The following is a 20396-nucleotide window of genomic DNA, read 5'->3' as shown; positions in this document are numbered from 1 at the left end:
CTGACGAATCAGTCTCTGAACTCTCATCCGCAGATTGGGGTGCTGGAGGTGGGGTTTTGGCCTTTCTAGCTACAGGCGTCGGGGCTACTGGGGTCACCGGTTGCTTCTTCATTGTGGAAGTCCGGATGGGAGTGGCGATTTTCTGGCAAAGTGCAAATACAGGATTTTCCTACTTGCAAGTTAAATTAAATGCTCTCATTTTAGTAGACATTGGGGGTGCAGGCAGTGGGAGGAGCCGCCTGACTATGACTCAAGTTTGAACTGGCTCCTCCCCGCCATAGCCCAGCAGCCATTGCATTTGAATTGGGCGCTCTCTCTGCCGGGAAGCCCGTTTTCTTTATTTTAAAAAGGCGCTGTTGGTGAACAGGGGTGGAGGGGATTGAAAGGACCCCCCTTCATTGGTTAACATATGCCCATTGTACTCCAGTGTCCCCCAGTGGAAGATGGGGAAATAACTAGTACAGCTTCACACTGCGATCTGTAGAAACATGATTTTGGTACTTAACCATAAATCCCTTTCTAGGATTCCATAGGGGACGCTCAGTTTACCTTGGGTTATAGATGAGTGATTAGGAGGGAGAAGGCATTTTATATTTGAAAAGGTGCGTGGCATGCTCCTCCCCCTCTATGCCTCTCCACCCGACCAGTTAAGAAACTGTGCCAGAGGAGAGATGGTAGACCCAACTATAGATTAGGATATAAGTATAAGAGCTAGGTAAGAAACCACATAAACAGAGGCAAAGCAACCTAAATCTTAAAACCAGACAGCAGGTATAGGAAAAACCCACAGGGTGGGTGTCCAGCATCCCCTATGGAATCAGAGAAAAAAAGGGATGGGATTTTGTACTTACCGTAAATCCTTTTCTCTGAGTCCACAGGTGTCACTGGATTTACAGTGGGGAATAGAAGGGTGACTACAGGGAGCATGGGCACTTTAAATTTAAAGTAGTGTGGCCAGCTCCTCCCCTTTTAGGCAGTCATAAGGATTGTGCCTGGAGGGAGCTGGAAGAGAAAAACACACTTCCGAAGAGGAGGTTAAACAAACATATAACAATCATACTATGACATACTGAAAGGTGAAAAATAAGTGAGAAACAAACTCAGTAACACACACAGTAGAACACAAGGAAGTTACAACAGTCATAACGGGACCAACCTCAAGGTTGGGACCTTAACCAAAGAAAGGCAAGCACCAAGGTGGGCATCCAGTGACACCTGTGGACTCGGAGAAAAGGATTTACGGTAAGTACGAAATCCCTGTTTTCTCCTTCATCCACTAGGTGTCACTGGAGTTACAGTGGGGATGTCACAGCGCTCCCAACATGGCGGGACAGCGCTGAGAACCCCTTAAAACCGAGTGGCCCAACTGAAATGCTGAAGCCACAAAAGGTATCAAACGGTAGACCGATCTGATGCCTATGAAACCTAAGGCAATATCAGGTCAGAAAATGGCAGTGTCACTAGCTTATGCCGTAAAATGCCACAACAGCAAATCAGCCCCTGATGTATGAATAGGGGGTGTTTAATGTAAAATCAGCACTGCCATGTGAATATTTCTGCGGTTGGACTCGAACCAGTGCCCTTGGGCACCGTAGTCAGGCAGTCTACCGCTGTCTCAAGATGTACTGTTGCGTGTATAAAACACAGGGGTTACCAAAAGGCATCATCTTTTTTGGTTATAATGTATGTACACTTCGATACATTAGAAAAACAGGAACCTATATAGAAACGCTGTTTGAATGTCAGAAGCAAGAACGCTGGCCAAGCACCGCAACATATTTAAAAATGCATATACACACACACACACATATACATAAATATATACATACAGGTACCTTCATATCATAGGTCCTAGCATATGGTGTCACTGAAGCACACACGGCTGTCATTATTGGCAAACAATAAAATTTTTTAGGGCGGGATGTATTAATATACATCGCCGCCCTTCGCCTGCCAGCCGCCGCGATGCTGCCACATATGTACTAACATATGCGGCTAGCATCGGGTTGCGGTGACGGAGACCCCCGCGATACCTGTGATGTGGTCTGCGGGGGTGTCCGTCACATCCCGGCGGCTGCCAGTGTCCCCCTGCGTCTCCTCCTCCTCCCCCCTGCAGCCGGATGTCCTCCCCGCTGTGACACCTGATGGGGGAGGAGTTCAAAGGAGGGCGGGCGGGTAATGGTAAATAGGAAAATGCGGTAAAACCCCCGTTTTACCGCATTTTCCCTTTAGTACATCCCGCCCTTAGTACCAAAGGGAGATTGGGTCCCTAAAGGGGCGCATTGTGTCAGGGCCATATCAGCTAGTGATTATAAAAGCTGCAGCCATTGTCACACCTCGATAGTAATCTGAACGGTAAGAATTGACAAACCAAATTGTAACAGCTGCAAGGCTACTAGCGGCCGGGAGATGTACTGCATTAAAGTATTCCCCAACTTCCATTGAGCAGAAACCTTGGTGAAATGAAAACTTCAGAGTCCACTGTTGGTGGAGTCTGCCATATTGCCCTGTCATTTGTAGGAAAAGGGCATGAAATATGAAGTAGGGCCAGGCAGGATTTACACTTTACTGTGTTCGCATACATTCTGGTCCAGACACTTGTAGAGTTACAAGCTTTGTACTTCTGAGCCTGGCGTCAGAGTGAAAGTGCCCATACACGCTGCGATTATTGCATGCGTTTTGGTCCCGATCGCATCGTATGCAATACAATGGGAACCTAGTTAAAAAAGTATGTGCAGCACATACTTTTTGAACTGTGCAATGGGATGCCCTCAGGAGCGCGCGCATCGCAGTGCGTATGGGCACCTTAAGGCAGTGACCTCGGTGTCACCTTTTGTGAGACATCAGCATAGCGCATGTGATGTAATGCAGCATTGTAACAGCACAGCCAGGCTGTAACCGCCTGCTGTCCTCTGTAGGACCTTGCTGTCTGCAAACTTTCCCCACTCAAACTGCATGTCCACACTGACTTCAATAATCTGAGGGACACAGAGGGCAGTATTTAATGCAGAGGGCGAGCTGTGACAGCGGGCAGTGCTGCCTGCTCATTGTCACAGCTCGCGGGGTCAGTATTCAACTGACCCCCTGCATCCGCCCTTTCCCACCCTCGCTCGTTTTTTCGAACGAGGGGGGAAACGCCTTATACAGCCTCTAAAACAGTCATCCGACAGTGAGGATTCCCCCGGAACACTGAATAGGGTGAGCGGCCAGCGCAGGGGTTAAATGACGATATCTTTTTTGGGGGGGGGGTGATTCCACCTGTTTAAACCCCTCCCCGGTCGCAGTGAACACACCCCAGTGTCTTTCTGTAAGAAAGGAGGGGGGGGGGGGGGGAAAGCACTTGTAAAGTTCTGCAAGCAGAGGCTACATTAGTGCAGAGATCGAAAGATCTCACTTTCCCTATAGGTAGCAGTAACGCAGAGGACATTGGGCCTTATTTTGGTTTATTCTTTCTGACAAAATCCTTCTTAGATGGGCAAAACCATGTGCACTGCAGGTGGGGCAGATGTAACATGTGCAGAGAGAATTAGATTTGGGTGGGGTTTTTCTTCAAAGTGAGATCTATATTGCAGTGTAAAAATAAAGCAGTCAGTATTTTCCCTGCACAGAAACAAAATTACTCACCCAAATCTAATTCTCTCTGCACATGTTACATCTGCCCCCCCCTGCAGTGCACATGGTTTTGTCCATCTAAGAAGGATTTTGACAGAAAGAATGAACCAAAATAAGGCCCATTGTGACATAACATCAGAGAGCTGAGAAGCCCAGGCAGGGACAACCCTTTGGGATGACAACACAGGTATATGCTGCCCATCTATCACAGAGCAGATCGATAGATACACACACACACACACACACACAGTACAGTTACACCAGAGTTACAAATACCAGACAGGAGAGACAGCATAAGGAAAAGGAACTGCGCTATGGTATATATACAGGAGCACTATGGCCTAATTTGTATACAACCCAAAACTGTCCCACCTTGCTCTAAACCCCACTGTCTGAACTCACAGATTTTGGGAATGCCTGTAGCAGGACGGTCACCAGGAGAAAAAGAAATGCTGTACTGAGAGCCCTGGAGACTGTCAGCAGCTTTTGGGACCTTCCAGCAGCATGCAGAGGCGCCACATTTGGGTAAAATGGCTGCCAGAGCCTCGTGTAACGCTGGGGAAACGCCGAGGCAGCGTACGGTAACCCCCTCCCTTCCTGGCAGCTCCGTCTCCAGAAATGGTGCCAGTTTTAAAAACCTCTGTTTACAACTGACATTTTTTTGCAAGACCTGACATCCGCCGCTAACAGGGAGGTCAGGCAATATTCACAGCACTGCCTCCATTTGGCCAATGGCGGAGGATCACGGCACAATCAGTTACATCTCCAGAGACTGTGGTTTTTGCAGCCGGGGACCAGGGCGCAAGCAGCTGCGGCTGGGTCCCCCAGCAGCTTACACGATACAGGCAGGTAGCGGCAGACACTACCTGCCTGTTCCTCAAATAAAAAAAAACTTGCTGCTTTCAACTAACTCAGGGCTGGCCAAAAAAAAAAAAAAAATCGATCACATAGCTCCCGCTGGTAGATCGCGATCAAGTGCTCTGCCAGCCCAGCTTACCCACAACCACGGATGCCAGTTCAGTAGAGCAAGCCCAGCAGCATTTAATCAAAATGAAGCTCCAGCTGCTAGCCAATAGGAATTATACACCCATTATCTTTTACAAAGAGACTCTTTATATTGGAGGTTTATACATGTGGACGTTCTCTGGCGGCATTTATAGGAATGGATTCACTCATTGCCCATTAATTCATTCTAAGTTTCAAAAAGGTGCCTTGTGCTTTCTATGGTTTATTGTGTTTTTCATTTATTATTAAACTACTGTTTTTTTTAATATTGTATAGCACTACTTATTTTCCATTTTTATAGCCCAATTTAATCTAAGTCTCCAGCGTCCCCTTTGAATGAAAAAAAAAAAAAAAAATACAAATGAAGAGCTGCTTGGCATATACAGACATTTTTCTACACACACACACACACACGCACACACGCACACGCACACGCAATTAGAGACTAAATTTACTAAAGCTTCTAAAAACAGCAACCAGATCTTTTCTCTATTGCAGCCTAGAAAATGACCGACAATCTAACTGGTTGCTATGGGCAAATCCCCTATTTTTAGAAGCTTTATTAAATTGACCTTCTTTATTTCAAGCAGGATTTAGGTTGAAGAGCCATCAATTTCTTAAGAAAGCATATACTTAACACTTATGGAAAGCCAGATAGACAAGCTTGCACGCCATTTCCATTATTTCCTGTACTACAGTGTTATTTTACGATTTATTTGGGCCCGTTCTACAGCATAACGCAATCCAACCTTTAACTAGGACACTTACCGCCGAACCATTGCTGATCAGCTCTCCACTTCCTGCCGGTTTGGGGTCAACAGCAGTTGTTTCTGGCTTGGCAGTCTTGGCTTTAACAGACTTAGCCCGAGATTTTCGTGTGGCCTGGACCACAGGGGCTGCCTTCTGGTTCTGCAACACACAGAAGACAAACATGTTTAGGCATCCCAGCAGACAGCGACTTACAAATGGGACCTCCCGCCCAATCAGATACAATGGAAAAAGCAGTTGGATAAAAAACCCATTCAGCGATTATACCTCTGGTTCCTCCTCGCTGTCCGAGTCGTCGGTGGTCTCAGAAGTCACTGCCTTTGTTGGATTCGGAGTGTGGGATGCGGGAAGCACAGCTTTTTTAACCTGCAATGCAGTTATGGACATAAACCATAAGAAAAAAGGTGGTTGTGATGGCAATGCAGAAGGTTCCAAATGACCATTTTCAGTACATTTATATGGCACATGGTTGGAGTTACAAGAACAGTTGTATGGATCGTGCATTGCGTTATGAAGTAGAAGGACAACACTTGGGGTTTGGCTGCCATATTGAAAGGCTGGGTACTTTTGTACTTTCACGGCGCCAAGCGTCTGTGTCCCCTTGCGGGGCTCGATGCTCGCACACGCTGTGGGCTCGGTGGCTCGCTACGCTATCTAAAATCAACTCCATGCCAACATGGATAGTGGGGCTACGAACTATAAACGTTGGCATGGAGTTTTCAGCCCCGCAGCTGGACACAGACGCACGGCGCAGTGAAACTACACAAGTACCAAAGACTGCACTTACCAAAAGCGATTTGGTGGCCCTACTGAAGTCCTCCCACAATCATTCTATTAATTGTAGAATGTATTCTTTAACCCGCACCAAAAGAAGTCTTCCGCATACCATTCTATCAATGTCAGTCTCATCACCAGAAGACTCGCTTGCTTCTTTCTTCACTGGAGCTTTCCCATTGGATGCTGCGGTACTACGATGTTTCGGTTTTTCCGTAGGTGTTTTTGCGGCAGGGGATGTCACAGTTACGATCTGGGTTTTAAAAAGTAAAAAAAAACAAAAACAAAAAAAAACAGTCAGACATTGGGGACTCTAAAAAGGGTTCAAATATGTTGGGGACAATTTCACATGGATCAAAAAGCAGCACTTAAAATCCCGACAGACATTTTAGGGACTCCGGCTACTGGTAAGGAGGTAAAAACTAGGCATTCAGAATAGTATGGTGCCATTCAGGCATGCCACGCCAGAGTACAGATGGAGCCGCACTTATCACCAGCGCGCCAGAGCATTCCGTCTCGGCGCCGAGACTGGGGAGCGTGAGCTTGTCACATTGCCGAGAATGGGATGCACGAGTGGGTTTATATAGCGGTGCTCTGTTTGTAGACGCCGCCTACTTCAGTACTGCCACTTACTTGTTTGGTGGTTTCTTCTTCAGACTCCGATGTAGAAGAACTCTCGCTCCCCTTTTCGGTTACTGGGGTGGGTTTTAAAATAGTTCCTTATCAGAAGGGGGAAAAAAGAAGTAAGCTTAAATTACATAGTTTACCAACGAGCAATGAAAATAAGTGTTCTGCACTTCAGGCAATGAGTTTAACAATCCTAATTATAAAAAAAAAATGTACCCCCAATATGTGTGCACGCGCGCACACACACGCGCGCACCATGAACAGTGCTCCACCTTATACTAACTCTGAGACTCTCAAGCTGCAGAATTGACTTACCTTGTTCCGGAAGAGGTGCCGCTGCCTCCTCCTCGCTGTCTGACGATTCGCTGCTTTCTGCCGAAATCGCAGCTGCTTTGGTGTCGACAACCGCAGGTTTCACAGGAGGGGCGGGTATTTTTGGGGTGCTTTTCACTTTTGTTGCAGATTGTGTAGTGGAATCCATTTTCAGGGATTCAGTGCTTGCTGGCTTCACCTAATTAAAAATACATATAAGTGAACACATGAAAAAAATAAAAAGGGGGACCAAGATTATAACCTCTGCTACTTTTTAAAAGGCTTAATGTTTCATAACACCCCCCCCCCCACTATTATACATAAACTGTCTGAAATTCTTAGCACGGAGCCAGATTGCAGTTTCTTCAAATATTTACAACAGTCCATTGTTTATTTAAACCAATGTAAAATACATTCGCTGAAAAAGGAATTGAAGGATGCCAACATGGTTCCGACACCAATCAAACAACGCTGGATACTTAGCACAGGAGAGGATCTTTCTGCCTTCCCATGGAATAATAAAACCATCCCGTGCTGCCTGCTACTCAGTTCCCCAGACACAATGAAGGGTGTTTGGTAACAATTAGGAACATTACACATCCTTACCTTCTACCGAATCACTGCAGCAATATGAAATAAAACACGGGGCTTTGCATATGTCTGAGGGTGACGCCAAATCTCACCGTCCTGTCTGGGAGATGTGACTGCAAGATTATCCCCACTATGTATGGGACAGCAGCAATCAGGATAGAACCAGACACATTCTCTTCCACGTGTCTGGATTTTAATAATGTAAGCTCAGTGATGAGGAAAGGGGCGGCTGATTCGCCCCCCGCCAGGACAGTGAGAAACTGGCTCATACTGTATGACTTGCTATGGGAACAGACCATCGCGGACAGGCTACGGAACATCATAGGACCATCAACGCATCGTCCTAGGAGCCAATTTCAAAGACACATGTACCAACACTTCATTGACTCGTGCATTCACTATCCTCCTGGTGGCATTTCGTCTATGTGCCTTATAAAGAAACAGGGGAATAAGAGGACCAGGTTTCCACACAGAATAACTAGCAGCAACAACGTAGTGGGTGAGAATTGTACCGTTATAAAACACTACGGAGGACACTCATAGCACTAGCTGCAGAATCCGTGTGCCATATAATGAAGTTAATAGAGATCGCTTTCAATGTAACAAAATAGTTGAAAAGTAATCAGTTGATAACCATTTCAAAAATTTAAATAACGGCTTATTAAATATCTATTATCACCTATGTATTGCAACAAACAAGCAGGCTTATGTGGCGGTTCTAGCCACCATATCAACTACCACGTGTCACCACAAATGCCATTGCCCTCCTCCAGCAGTGTACGGGGTCTTTAGGTCGACCACTGACAGGGTTGGAAGGTTGACAAGCATTAGGTAGACAATGGAAAGGTCAACAGTCAAAAGGTCACGAGTTCACGTTTTTTTGTTCCGAATGTCTACATCAGGGATGGGGAACCTTTAGCCCTCCAACTGTTGGAAACTACTCACCCCATACTGCACAGCTACAGTTTTGCTATTTGGCCATGCTACAACTGTTGTAAGGCATGCTGGGATACGTAGTTCAACAACCGCTGGAGGGACAAAGGTTCCCTATCCCTGGTCTACATGGACACCATCAAAGTGCACCGTGTCCCCTCACATGGCTCACCATGCTTTGAGCACGGAGCTTCTCCGCCCACGCCCTAGTGGATAGTAGGGCACGAAATACCACCTGACGGCACAGGTCTGCTCAAAACAAAAAACGTGAAGACTTCAAGTCGACCTGGTCAGTGTTGACCCACTGCATGTCAATCCAATGACTGTATAGCAAGGCTTGCAACTCCGTAACAAGTGAACACACACACACACAGTGTTCCCGCTAGGCTGTTTCAGCGGGGCGCTGTACCCTGCCTGATTTTTAGAGGGCAAAATGCTCCCTGTTCCTCTAGCAGTGCCCCGCTAAAACAGCCTGCTGTCTGTCCCGCCGGAGTGCACTGGTGAAGCTCAGCGCCGACGAAGATGGCAGTGCCCTTCACTTTCCCGGCCGCTCAGGGACGTAGTCACAGCCGAGCAAGCCCCCCTCCAGTGACATTGCGGCCCGGGCACGCCCCCTTTAGTGATGCTGGCATGCCCGGTACGCCACTCTTATGCTGCCCCAAATACACCAGCGCCCTGCTCCATTTGGTTCCTAGAAGAAACACTATATACATACATACACATAGTAAAGTGAGCTTGAAAAGCCATCTGGACATTATAAAGTTAACACTCACTGCAGTCGCCTTCTTCACTGATCGCTTTTTGTCTTCTTTTTGTTGAAGGCCTAAATGAAGTATAAAATGAATGAAGGCAGAACATTAATACGGATAGATATAGAGATATATAGAGATAGAGATATATAGAGATAGAGATATATAGAGATAGAGATATATAGAGATAGAGATAGAGATATATATATATATATATATATATATATATATATATATATATATATATATATATATATATATATAGATAGATAGAGATATATATATATATAGATAGAGATATATATATATATATATATATATATATATATATATATATATATATATATATATATATATATATATATAGATAGAAATATATATATATATATATATATATATATATATATATATATATAGATAGAGATATATATATATATATATATATATATATATATATATATATATATATATAGATAGAGATATATATATAGATAGAGATATATATAGATAGAGATAGAGATATATATAGATAGAGATATATATAGATAGAGATAGAGATATATATAGATAGAGATAGAGATATATATATATAGATAGAGATAGAGATATATAGAGATAGAGATATATATATAGAGATAGAGATATATATATAGAGATAGAGATATATAGAGATAGAGATATATATAGAGATAGAGATATATATAGATAGAGATATATATAGATAGAGATATATATAGAGATATATATAGATAGAGATATATATAGATAGAGATAGAGATATATAGAGATAGAGATATATAGAGATAGAGATATATAGAGATAGAGAGAGAGATATATATATAAAAAAAATAAAAAAACACCACGACAATAAAGGAACACACACACCCGTCTATATTTTGAAACAAAACTGTTCTTACCCTTATCCTCAGTGTCGGAGGATTCAGACGAGCTAACCGTATCCTGCACTCGCTGCTTCTTCGCTTGTGTGTCATTCTGTTTGCTGCCTTTCCGCTTCTTTGCTTTCCTGTAGAATTGAAGAGTCAGAGACGAGTTATGTATGAAAGTCTAAGCGGAGCCGTCACACAAACACCATACCTGCACAGGTAAAGCATTACATTTGCTCATATTATTCTTCTGAATACAATCCTGCATTCTGATGATGATCGGTACAGAGTCTTTTGTTTGGGCGCTCATGTGTGATATTTGCCCTCCAGCAATGGAATGCATATAGTGAGAGACCCAAGTACACTGCTGAAGAGACGTGGGGGGTTTATTTACTGAACAGCAGTTTTTCAGTGAGATATTAAATAAAACCAAAAAAAAATGCTGTTTAATAAAGAGACTCCTATAACCGCTGAAGCCTCCGCTTCCATTGGACAGATGTGTAAATTGAGGCTTATTAAGCTGGCCAACTGTGTGGCACGTTCCGACTAATGGTGCCGATGTTGGACATGCAGGGGGCGTCTGTACTGAGAAGTCTCCTGAATCTTCCACCATTGAATTTCCATCTGACATTTATGCAGATATTACAATATTTGCAGCATCACTTGGCTAAGTCACTTATTTGGGGTGTGGATTAACTCTCAGGCAATGTCTAGGTCTATACATGAAAATTTCTGAGTTTCTCCACTTTTTTTCCTGGTGGCAACTTGAGCCCCACCCAATAGGTGTACAAATTGCCCGCCATGCTTCAGGCCAGATGTCTTGCTCCCCCTACCGTTGCGCCAGGCACACTTTACCGTTCACAATCAAAGTCAACGTGAATGGTCAAGTTGAAAAAAGTACAAAAAAAAAATCTAATTAAAAAAACCCTGAAAAACTCAGTATTGTGTATTATCTGGGCGCCCGGTTTTATCATCGCATGCCTTACGTAGTGGCATGCGATGATAAAACCCGATTTGTAATTGTATAGCCACCCATGGGTGATTTCATACCCCCACTATCCAACTACGCATGGAGTTGATTTTATATAGTGTGGCGAGCGCAGCGAGCCACAGAGCCCGAAGCGTGGCGAGCCCCGCAAGGGGACGCAGATTACTTTACATGTATTCTGCGGCCGCTCGCCGCGCTTCGGGCTCGGTGGCTCGCTGCGCTCGCCACACTATATAAAATCACCCATGGGTGACTATACAATGAAAAATCGCATCGCATGAATTGTATGCCACTATATTGCATGCAATGCAATGAAAGAAAAATATCGGGCGCCCAGATATTACACAAGTACCAAAAACTCATATGGACTTTTTGTCAGTGTCCTTTTGGTGTTGACCTACACACTGGGACCAGCACGCACAGGTCCGAATTCGGCCCATGCCATATGTTGGGCCTGCTGTGCAAGCGCATTATCAGTAATAACATGTGCAGGGACCAGCTGCCAGCGCCTTAAGTCAATGTCATCATTGACAAGGCGCTCGCAGCCTGATTGACATGCGGGGTGCGTGCCGGGTTGGACCTCTGGTGTTTCAAGGGCATGCCCACAAAAACGGTGGGGGTGCCCGGGCAAATGCAGGTGTACTTTTGCCTGCTAGGGATGGGTATGTCTGTGCCCACTCAAACTCGCTTAAATCATAACATCCGCCGAGTGACTCCTAGGACATGCAGCGGCTGCGAGCAACAGTAGGAGAAATCCTTCAATAAGTAACCAAAGGATTTCTCCTCTGTGTGTCCGCATGTGTACCTGTACAAATCTGTTCTCAGCCCTGCGCAGGGGCACGGCCCGGGCAGAGGGGAGAGATATTGGCAGGGTGACAACCTGCTCGCTGGGCTGTGAACGCACGCAGCCCAGGGAGCAGGTCTGAATTGGGCCCGTTGTTTGTTAACCACCCAGATAACACTCCTTTGTCGAATTATTCTTTAAACATACGACACAGATGGGTCACTTACTTATGCCACTTCTTGTAGATGTTATTGAGGGATATCTTTGGTGAAGAGAATTTCTGTACGGAAATAGGGAAACTAGATTAGCTACATAAACGTTACAGAATCAAAGGATCAAACACGGTATATAGAAACGGACAACACTGCACAATATGCGTCGCATTTCTGTCAAGTGATGTTTTTAAAACAAAAGGTTATAGAGATGTAGCCACATACATCTAGCCTCCTTTTGCATGTTAATGCCCCCATGCACTATGCGATTTGGGTACGAGTTCCCCCGGTTTGGATAAATCGGGCAGTGAAATCGATCCAAATAACATGTGTAGACATCCTGTAAGACCCGATGCGGGGTCCAGTGCACATCAGAGTCGGATTGATGGGCTGCACTTAAGATTTGCAGCCCAGAGCTGGGCGAGGGACAGCAGCGGGCGACTAGAGATGGGCAGAGGGAGTGTGGCGGATGCCGGCAAGGGGACCAGGGAGCTGGGCAGTAGGTGCATAGAAAAAAAAATGCCCATGAAAATGAATGGGAAGCCACTGATTGGCTGATACCTCTCAGCCAATCAGTGGCTGTCCCCTTCATTTGTGTGTGTGTTTTTTTTAAATTCCACCCACTGCCTGCCTTCCCCGGTCCCCTCTCTGGCACCCGTGACCCCCCCCCCCTCCCCAGATTCCTCCACCCAGCTCTCTGGTATCCCGCTCTCTCACCAGTATCTACCGCCCACCCTGCAGCTCCCTGGGAATTGCATGCGTTTTATCACATGCAAAACTTGGCACATGAAGTGCCTAATTGTGTGTGACGAGGGGTCTGCCAGGACAATCAGGTCCGACTAATGTATGGGGCCTTTAAGTAGCCCTTCTAGTCAAAAATGCTATCTTACAGTGTTTTCCAGTAAAACACTAATGTAGCATTTCATATGCAGATACACCTAATTACACACACACACTATGCATGCTGCATATTATTTTAAGCACCCTTTAGAGAATAAGACTCACCTTAGTGGAAAAAGTTGCAAGTAAAGACTTTCAATGTTACTGAGGGCCTTATTCGAGTTCACTCTTTCAGACAAAATCCTTCTTAGATGGACAAAACCATGTGCACTGCAGGGGGGCAGATGTAACATGTGCAGATAGAAATAGATTTGGTGATTTTTTGGTGATTCTTTGCAGGGTAAATACTGGCTGCTTTATTTTTACACTGCAGTATAGATCTCACTTTGAAGTAAAACCCCACCCAAATCTAATTAGATCTGCACAAGTTACATCTGCCCCCCTGCAGTGCACATGGTTTTGTCCATCTAAGAAGGATTTTGTCTGAAAGAGTGAACTCGAATAAGGCCCTAAGTCATTCAGAGATCATGCATTATGTAATGCACGGAGGATAGATGTACATGGACACATTTGTATCACAAAGCATCACTCCAGTAATGACCCCGTTTTCAATATCCTCAAAGAACCTATGAGCTGACAGATAGCTCCAGTAAGTTTCAGGCAGCGCAAACAGCAGATGAACACAACATGGCACATGGGATAACATCCGGGCATGGTATCCATGTGTGTGCCAAACTCTCTTAGGAAAGGCACATGGCCAGTTGAGGCATCCCCCGATTTGTCACTCTTGCCCAAACTTACGGAGATGCTGCAGTTCCCCCAAGCTCTCTCCATGTTAACAGATGGCATGTGTATCTAGTCATGCAGTGGTAATCAGAAACCGCACCTTTTCCCATATGTGGAAAACTGCAGCACCGGACAGGCAGTTTTAGCAGGGTGCCACAATTAGGACATGACACTTTGATTGCCACGACAGGGCACTCCGCTAAAACAGCCTAGCGTGAACAATACACCCTCCTGAGGTGCAAACAGAAATCCATAGTTATACCCTGTTCACACTGCGATTGTTAGGCAAATTCCCGAGTGAAGCAGTTCTACCCAGTAATTTGCCTTTAACACAGGTTTTTTGGCAGTGAGAACGGGTCAACCCTTGTCTGTATACCCGGATCTAAAACACGGTGGTAGGGGATATAGATTGTAAGCGCTAATGCAGTGGTTCTCAAACTCGGTCCTCAAGATCCCACACAGTTTACATTTTCCAGGTCACCCGACAGGTGCACTCATTACTGACACATTTTGAAAGATCGACAGGTGGAGCTAATTATTTCACTTGATTCTGTGAGGAGACCTGCAAAACATGCACTGTGTGGGGGCCTGAGAAATGACTTTGAGAATCTGTGTTCTGCCTAATGCACAGGTTCTCAAAGTCAGTCCTCAGGACCCCACACAGTGCATGTTTTGCAGGTCTCCTCACAGAAGCACAAGTGAGATAATTAGCTCCACCTGTGGATCTTTTAAACCGTATCAGTCAGTAATGAGTGCACCTGCCGGGTGACTTGGAAAATGTGAACTGTGTGGGATCTTGAGGACCGAGTTTGAGAGCCCCTGGTCTAATGTAATGAACCTACAGTGTGCATTCTATTAAGATACAATTAGGGCACAGCTGTGCTTGCTAGAGCGCATTCACAAGCCCAAGCTAATGTAAGGGACTACTTGTGGAGTATAGTGCACAGATGACCAGATGAAAGCAGCAGGCACATATACCCACAGTATATGTTAGGGTTAAGGAGCATGTGGCTCTCCACCTGCTATGCAGCTGGACCTGCAATATTAACTTGCAATGCATGCCGGGACTTGTAGTCCACCCTGACAAACAGCACAGGTATGAAGCATAATGCCTATGGATGTAATAACATCATTACCTCTCCACTCTCTTTCTGCAGCTCTCTGGCCGCATTGAAGAAGCCACTCTGCAGCAGATGCTGGTGTACGAGCGCGAGGAGGGCGCTGTTAGCTTTTACCATGGTGCAGACTACTACTGGGGACACGCTCCGACAAACACGCAGCTCCACAACCCCACTATCTCTGCAGCACCATGTGTTTCCTGTCGCACTGCTTCTGGGAACCGCGCGGTGGACGCCGGGAACTGTACAGTCCTATCGCTAGCTTCTGCAAGGTTTTTTTTTAACTTTCGCTTTGAAGCAACTTTATGCAGCAGCAACAAATGTGAACAACTACAGGTAGGAAGATCATGCAGCAGGAGCTGGTCGACAGTCATTAGGTCGACCGCTATTAGTCGACAGTGATTAGGTCAACACCTGAAAAGTGTCAACATTGACACTAGGTCGACACAAGCAAAGGGTCGACCTGCCATTGGTCGACGCATGGAAAGGTCGACATGGTTTGTTTTTTTAGTGTGTCTACGCAAAGGCAGTCCTCAGCAAACCCTAAATAAGAACAACAAACTATAGACCATAGAGGGATTGATAAGAAAGGGTTCACCACAGGTGATGGCAATCATACATTACCAGGGAAGCCCAGGAACAATACATTTTCTCCCTCATGAAGAGGGTCAGGTAGGCAAGTTTGCTATAGACACATGTTGTTAAAGGTACATTATCATTAAAAAGCAAATAAAAAAATAGCCATGATTTATATTAAAGTCACATGGCTGCTGCTGGGTTTCTCATGCCTGTACATCCCCAAAATAATTAGGTAACATGTGAGAATGGTCTAATTTTTCTAATAAGCAGCTTGGCACATATAAGCATAAATGTTCTGATATATGTAATAGATGTGCTGGCTGGTTCCCTGGGAACCTGCATCACTTTGTGTATCAGCAAACCTCAGCGGTTTGCTGATACACCCGTCCGTCACCCATGAATAGATGCTGTGCGCACAGCGTCTATTCATGCCCTAACAGTAGCGAAACCGTGGACGTGGCCTCACGAGCATAGGCCATGCCCAAAAAAGTTTTGCCGCGTACAAGTGTCCCTCCTCAAAGTTGGGAGGTATGCATCAGGCACCATGCGGCACAGGGGACTTAGCATACAACTGAACTATCAATTTTTCTGCGTTGGAGGTCTATTCCTTATAGAGTGTTTGGAGTATGTGCTAATTATTGGTTATTGATTTTGAAATTGGGCAGAGCTGTAACCCTATAGGTGCCAGTACACTGTGTGTTTTGGGCAGGCAATGCACACTCCCATGCACATCACAGATTGCATCCCTCCAACATGACCCTTTCCAGGAGCTACACAATGCTCTGCTCTGCTCCTGGACTTCCCTTTTAATGTATGATTGCCATCACCTGTGTTGAACAGGTTAATTGATAAGAAAGATGTTTCTACACAGGTGACGGCAATCATACATTAGGAGGGAAGTCCAGGAACAGAGCATTGTGTCCCTCCTGGAGAGGGTCATGTTGGGAGGTATAAAAAAAAAAAAAGGTATGTGCAGCACGCTGCTTGAGCATATTGTATGTGTTTTGAACTAGATGCAATGCAATCTAGGCCAAAACGCACAGTGCGTACTGCGCGGTGTATGGACAGCATATGAGAAGTGACTGATGGAACCATTGTAGCATAGAAACTGCTGAAAGAGTCTGTAAGGAATCAGTGCACCTGCTGTCATTACTAATCAAGAAACACAATTTACAGGTTAAGTAATGGCAAAGGTTCGTGAAGCATTACAAATAAAATAATAATTACACACACCTATTCACCCTCAGGCAAGTGTGAGAGAGAAGACGCTACGTTGTTAACAGCAGATTGTGCTGAAACTAATCTGAAGTGACTGGATGATTTACCTGTAGCCCTGAAGATTCGCCCCATAGAGTTACAGGACTGTTCTCACATGAATTACCCCTGATAAGTATAATGCGAGCACACCCCAAAATGTGTCTTTTATCGTTACAAATGATTGTCTATGAAAATGTTATCTGCATGACTTGCAACTCCAAGCAGGTGAAGCCTGCCCAACTTCAAGGACCAAAAGCACCGTGGTGGTCTACCTGACCCTCTCCTTCAGGGTAAAATGCTCTGTTCCTGGGCTTCCCTGGTAATGTATGATTGCCATCACCTGTGGGGAGCTAGGTAATTGCCATCACCTGTGGTGAAACAACTTTCTTATCAATCATACATTACCAGGGAATCCCAGGAACAGAGCATTTTGTCCCTGAAGGAGAGGGGCAGGTAGGCAACCATGTGATAATGCTCCAGCCAATCAGCTTCTAACTGTTGATTTACATATTGGAGCTGATTGGCTGGTGCACCATTACTTTACACATAACATGCATTATGGGGATTGATACCACTTCTCCGAGCTTTATACATTTACCTCTGTGTCACAAGCTGCTCCTGTATCAAAGCTTGGAGATAAAATATCAGCTCCCAATTGCCATGTTAAATGCAGGAGATGACTGGTAGGTACTTTATGTCTCTCATAATGGGGTTTTTACCGCATTTGCACGTTAGAGCAGGGCTGGGCAACACCGGCCCTCCAGATGTTTTGATGAACTACACATCCCAGCATGCCTTGCATCAGTTTCAGCATGGCCACATAGCAAAACTAATGCAAAGAATCCTGGGATGTGTAGTTCATTAACATCTGGAGGGCCGGTGTTGCCCAGCCCTGCGTTAGAGCATCCCGCCCTGTGGCCGATATTGTGGGCTACCGCTCCCATAAATAATGCAGAGCAGTAGCTTATAGGTTACTATGGGCTAGCGCCGACCTCACAATATGGCAGCCCCCATATGGAAATGAAGGACTAGTAGATAGCTCAGATGCATTCTGGGATTTTTAGGTGTCCAGAAACCCCTCTTCCCCACAGCCTGACCAGCGGCCACTAAATGCAATATATAGGGGGCAATGGAGCTGTTTCACATGCCAAGTGCCAGCAGATCTGGGGGGTAAATTAACTAAGGGGGGGGGGAAGGAGTTCTATAGTGTTCATTCTAGCACCCGCTATCTTTGAAAACCCATGCAGTTCCTGTTCCCTGCCTGGGGTGTCGCTGTCTGCTGTAGTGCTTTTAGCACAGGTCTGGTTTGCATATCAGTGCTGATATACAGACCACGCTGTGCTAGAAGCACTACAGCAGACAGCGCCACCACAGGCAGCGAAGAGGAACTGCATGGGTTTTCAAAGATAGTGGGTGCTAGATTTCACACTAGTTCTATTTCACATGGGATGTTGCTATGGGCAACCAATCAGATCCTATCTATTATCTTTTAGAAGGTGCTAATTAAATAAGATGTCCATTCTGATTTGGTTGCCCGTAGCAACATCCCATGTGAACTAGAACTGCCATCTGAGTATATTTGGTAAATGGCTTAACCCTGATCACTGAGCCTGCATATGTCCAGCGTACTCAGAGCCGGCCCTAGCCTAAATGACGCCCTAGGCAAGATTTTGGCTGGTGCCCCCTAGCACCACCACTAGTTCCACCTCTGACCCTGCTCCCCTTTCCCAGCACCATAAACCCTCATCATAGCATGATGCTCCTCACCAATTATCATTTTGGTGCTCCTACCCACAATATTTGAAATAGAAACAGTGCACACATTCGGTGCGCAGCCCAAACAGGGGTGTGTTCTTGCTGGGAAGGGGCATGGCCACACAATAGTACCCCCAATTCAAATTATGCCACACAGTAGTGCAACTTTATTGACATTATATCATGCGATGGTGTCCCTTATTCACGTTACATCACACAGTAGTACCACTTTACCTTATGTACATTACTTCTCACATTATTCACATTATACCCTTAGAAAAAAATCCTGAGAAAATATTGTATTTTAAGCACCTCCATGGCCACACTGCAACCCAGCACAAAGCAGTGTGTGCTGGGCAGAGGAGAAGAGCCGCAGCTGCTGCTGTCACTTAAGGGGAGGGGGCCCGGGGCCCCCACTGGGCCCTTCCATCAGACTTTGGCCTTTGTAATTTGTACCCCCTACCCCTTTCTCTCTGCACCCCTGATTATACCACACAGTAATGCCCCTTACACATGACATACATTATTAATGTCCTTATAACCATAATGCCTCTTACACATTATGCAAACCTTTATTAATGCCCTTCGTACACATAATGCCCCTTACACATATGTTGCACATTATTAATGCCAGTATACACATGACACACATAATACCTGTTACACATATGTCGCACATTATTATTATTATTTTATTATTATTATAATTTTATTTATAAGGCGCCACAAGTGTTTCGCAGCGCCGTATAAAGGAACAATACATACATTAATGCATTTATACATGACACACATAATGCCCCTTACACATATGCCAAACACTATTGCACAACCAACCCACCCACAGACAGCACTTGCACAGCCGCTAACACTGTGACCTCTGCCTCTGCTTGGATACAGATGTTTCCTCATACACCTTGACTCAATAATCCATGCAGCTCCTGGCCAGTTCTGCTAACGTTGGGTGCCTTTTTTTGCTGAAAATTCGTCTTATTTGCATTGTTATGACCAGCACACACAAGGAGCTTCCAATGATTAAAATGATATGCGGCATGCCTATATTCTGTGAGCGACTGTGACTGTACCTGCATACGGAATGCTATGTTATAGTAATTTCCATGAATACACTATTTTATATGCAGATACAGCCTCACTCACACACAGAATATATAGGCATGCTGCATATCATTTTAATCAGCAGAAGCTGTTGGTGCCCCCAGGCATTCCAAATGCCCTAGGCAATTGCCTAGTTTGCCTATGCCTAAGGCCGGCTCTGAGCGTACTGTATTACATACACTAATTATACATCTTTCATGGGCTGGCGACAATCACTTTAAAATCAGACATTTGGAACACCCCCCTCCAGCAATTCTGCATTTGCACCCGTCCAGGATCACCCAGGTATGAAGCTTCTACTCATTTAAAGCATTTCAATAAATAACAAGTGCACTTTGGGAAAGGAAGGATAATGATCTCCAGCATCTCCTATATATTTGGCTACATCTGTCACTCAAAGTGGGTGTCTGTGTCTATAACGCTCTGTTCCTGGACTTTCCTCTTAATGTGTGATTGCCTTCATCTGTGCTGAACACCTTTCTGAGAAATTAACCTGTTTAAAACAGGTGATGGCAATCATACATTAAGGGGAAGTCTAGAAACAGAGCATTGGGTCATGTTGGGAGGTATGTGACAGAGAACCAGCCCAGTGAGCCCACAGACAGTGCCAGACACCCACTGCCTTCCCATGTTGCCCAGCACTGCTACTCCACAGCCACAAGGTGAGCGCCCCCCTCCCGCGATTTGCGGCAAAACCTCCCCCCCCCCG

At 45.2% G+C, this 20396-nt stretch overlaps 1 protein-coding gene and 1 long non-coding RNA gene across 19 annotated transcripts in view; one reads left to right on the top strand and one right to left on the bottom strand.

Moving 5' to 3' along the window:
• TCOF1 (treacle ribosome biogenesis factor 1) overlaps nucleotides 1-15255 on the bottom strand; it is a 52092-nt gene extending 36837 nt beyond the window's left edge. For 7 of the 18 annotated variants that reach the window (XM_083181525.1, XM_083181526.1, XM_083181530.1 and 4 more), the window contains exons 1-9: nucleotides 15002-15254; nucleotides 12255-12307; nucleotides 10289-10395; nucleotides 9396-9445; nucleotides 7102-7297; nucleotides 6793-6878; nucleotides 6272-6412; nucleotides 5653-5751; nucleotides 5386-5526 (exon numbers count right to left, since the gene is read on the bottom strand). In XM_083181525.1, coding sequence (XP_083037651.1) covers nucleotides 5386-5526; nucleotides 5653-5751; nucleotides 6272-6412; nucleotides 6793-6878; nucleotides 7102-7297; nucleotides 9396-9445; nucleotides 10289-10395; nucleotides 12255-12307; nucleotides 15002-15103 — 975 coding nt within the window. In that variant the 5' untranslated portion in view covers nucleotides 15104-15254. Of the gene's footprint in view, nucleotides 1-5385; nucleotides 5527-5652; nucleotides 5752-6271; nucleotides 6413-6792; nucleotides 6879-7101; nucleotides 7298-9395; nucleotides 9446-10288; nucleotides 10396-12254; nucleotides 12308-15001 lie in introns of all 18 variants that reach the window. The other 11 variants (XM_083181535.1, XM_083181539.1, XM_083181538.1 and 8 more) reach the window with 3 other exon arrangements.
• LOC146073941 (uncharacterized) overlaps nucleotides 15137-20396 on the top strand; it is a 66358-nt gene continuing 61098 nt past the window's right edge. The window contains exon 1 of the long non-coding RNA XR_014473345.1: nucleotides 15137-15319. This is a non-coding gene — a long non-coding RNA (uncharacterized LOC146073941). The remainder of the gene's footprint in view (nucleotides 15320-20396) is intronic.

The sequence above is a fragment of the Crinia signifera genome, chromosome 4 (genome assembly GCF_055691185.1).
Source record: "Crinia signifera chromosome 4, ASM5569118v1, whole genome shotgun sequence".
In the NCBI taxonomy this organism is placed as follows: Eukaryota; Metazoa; Chordata; class Amphibia; order Anura; family Myobatrachidae; genus Crinia; species Crinia signifera.
This window is presented reverse-complemented; position numbering and strand designations above follow the sequence as displayed.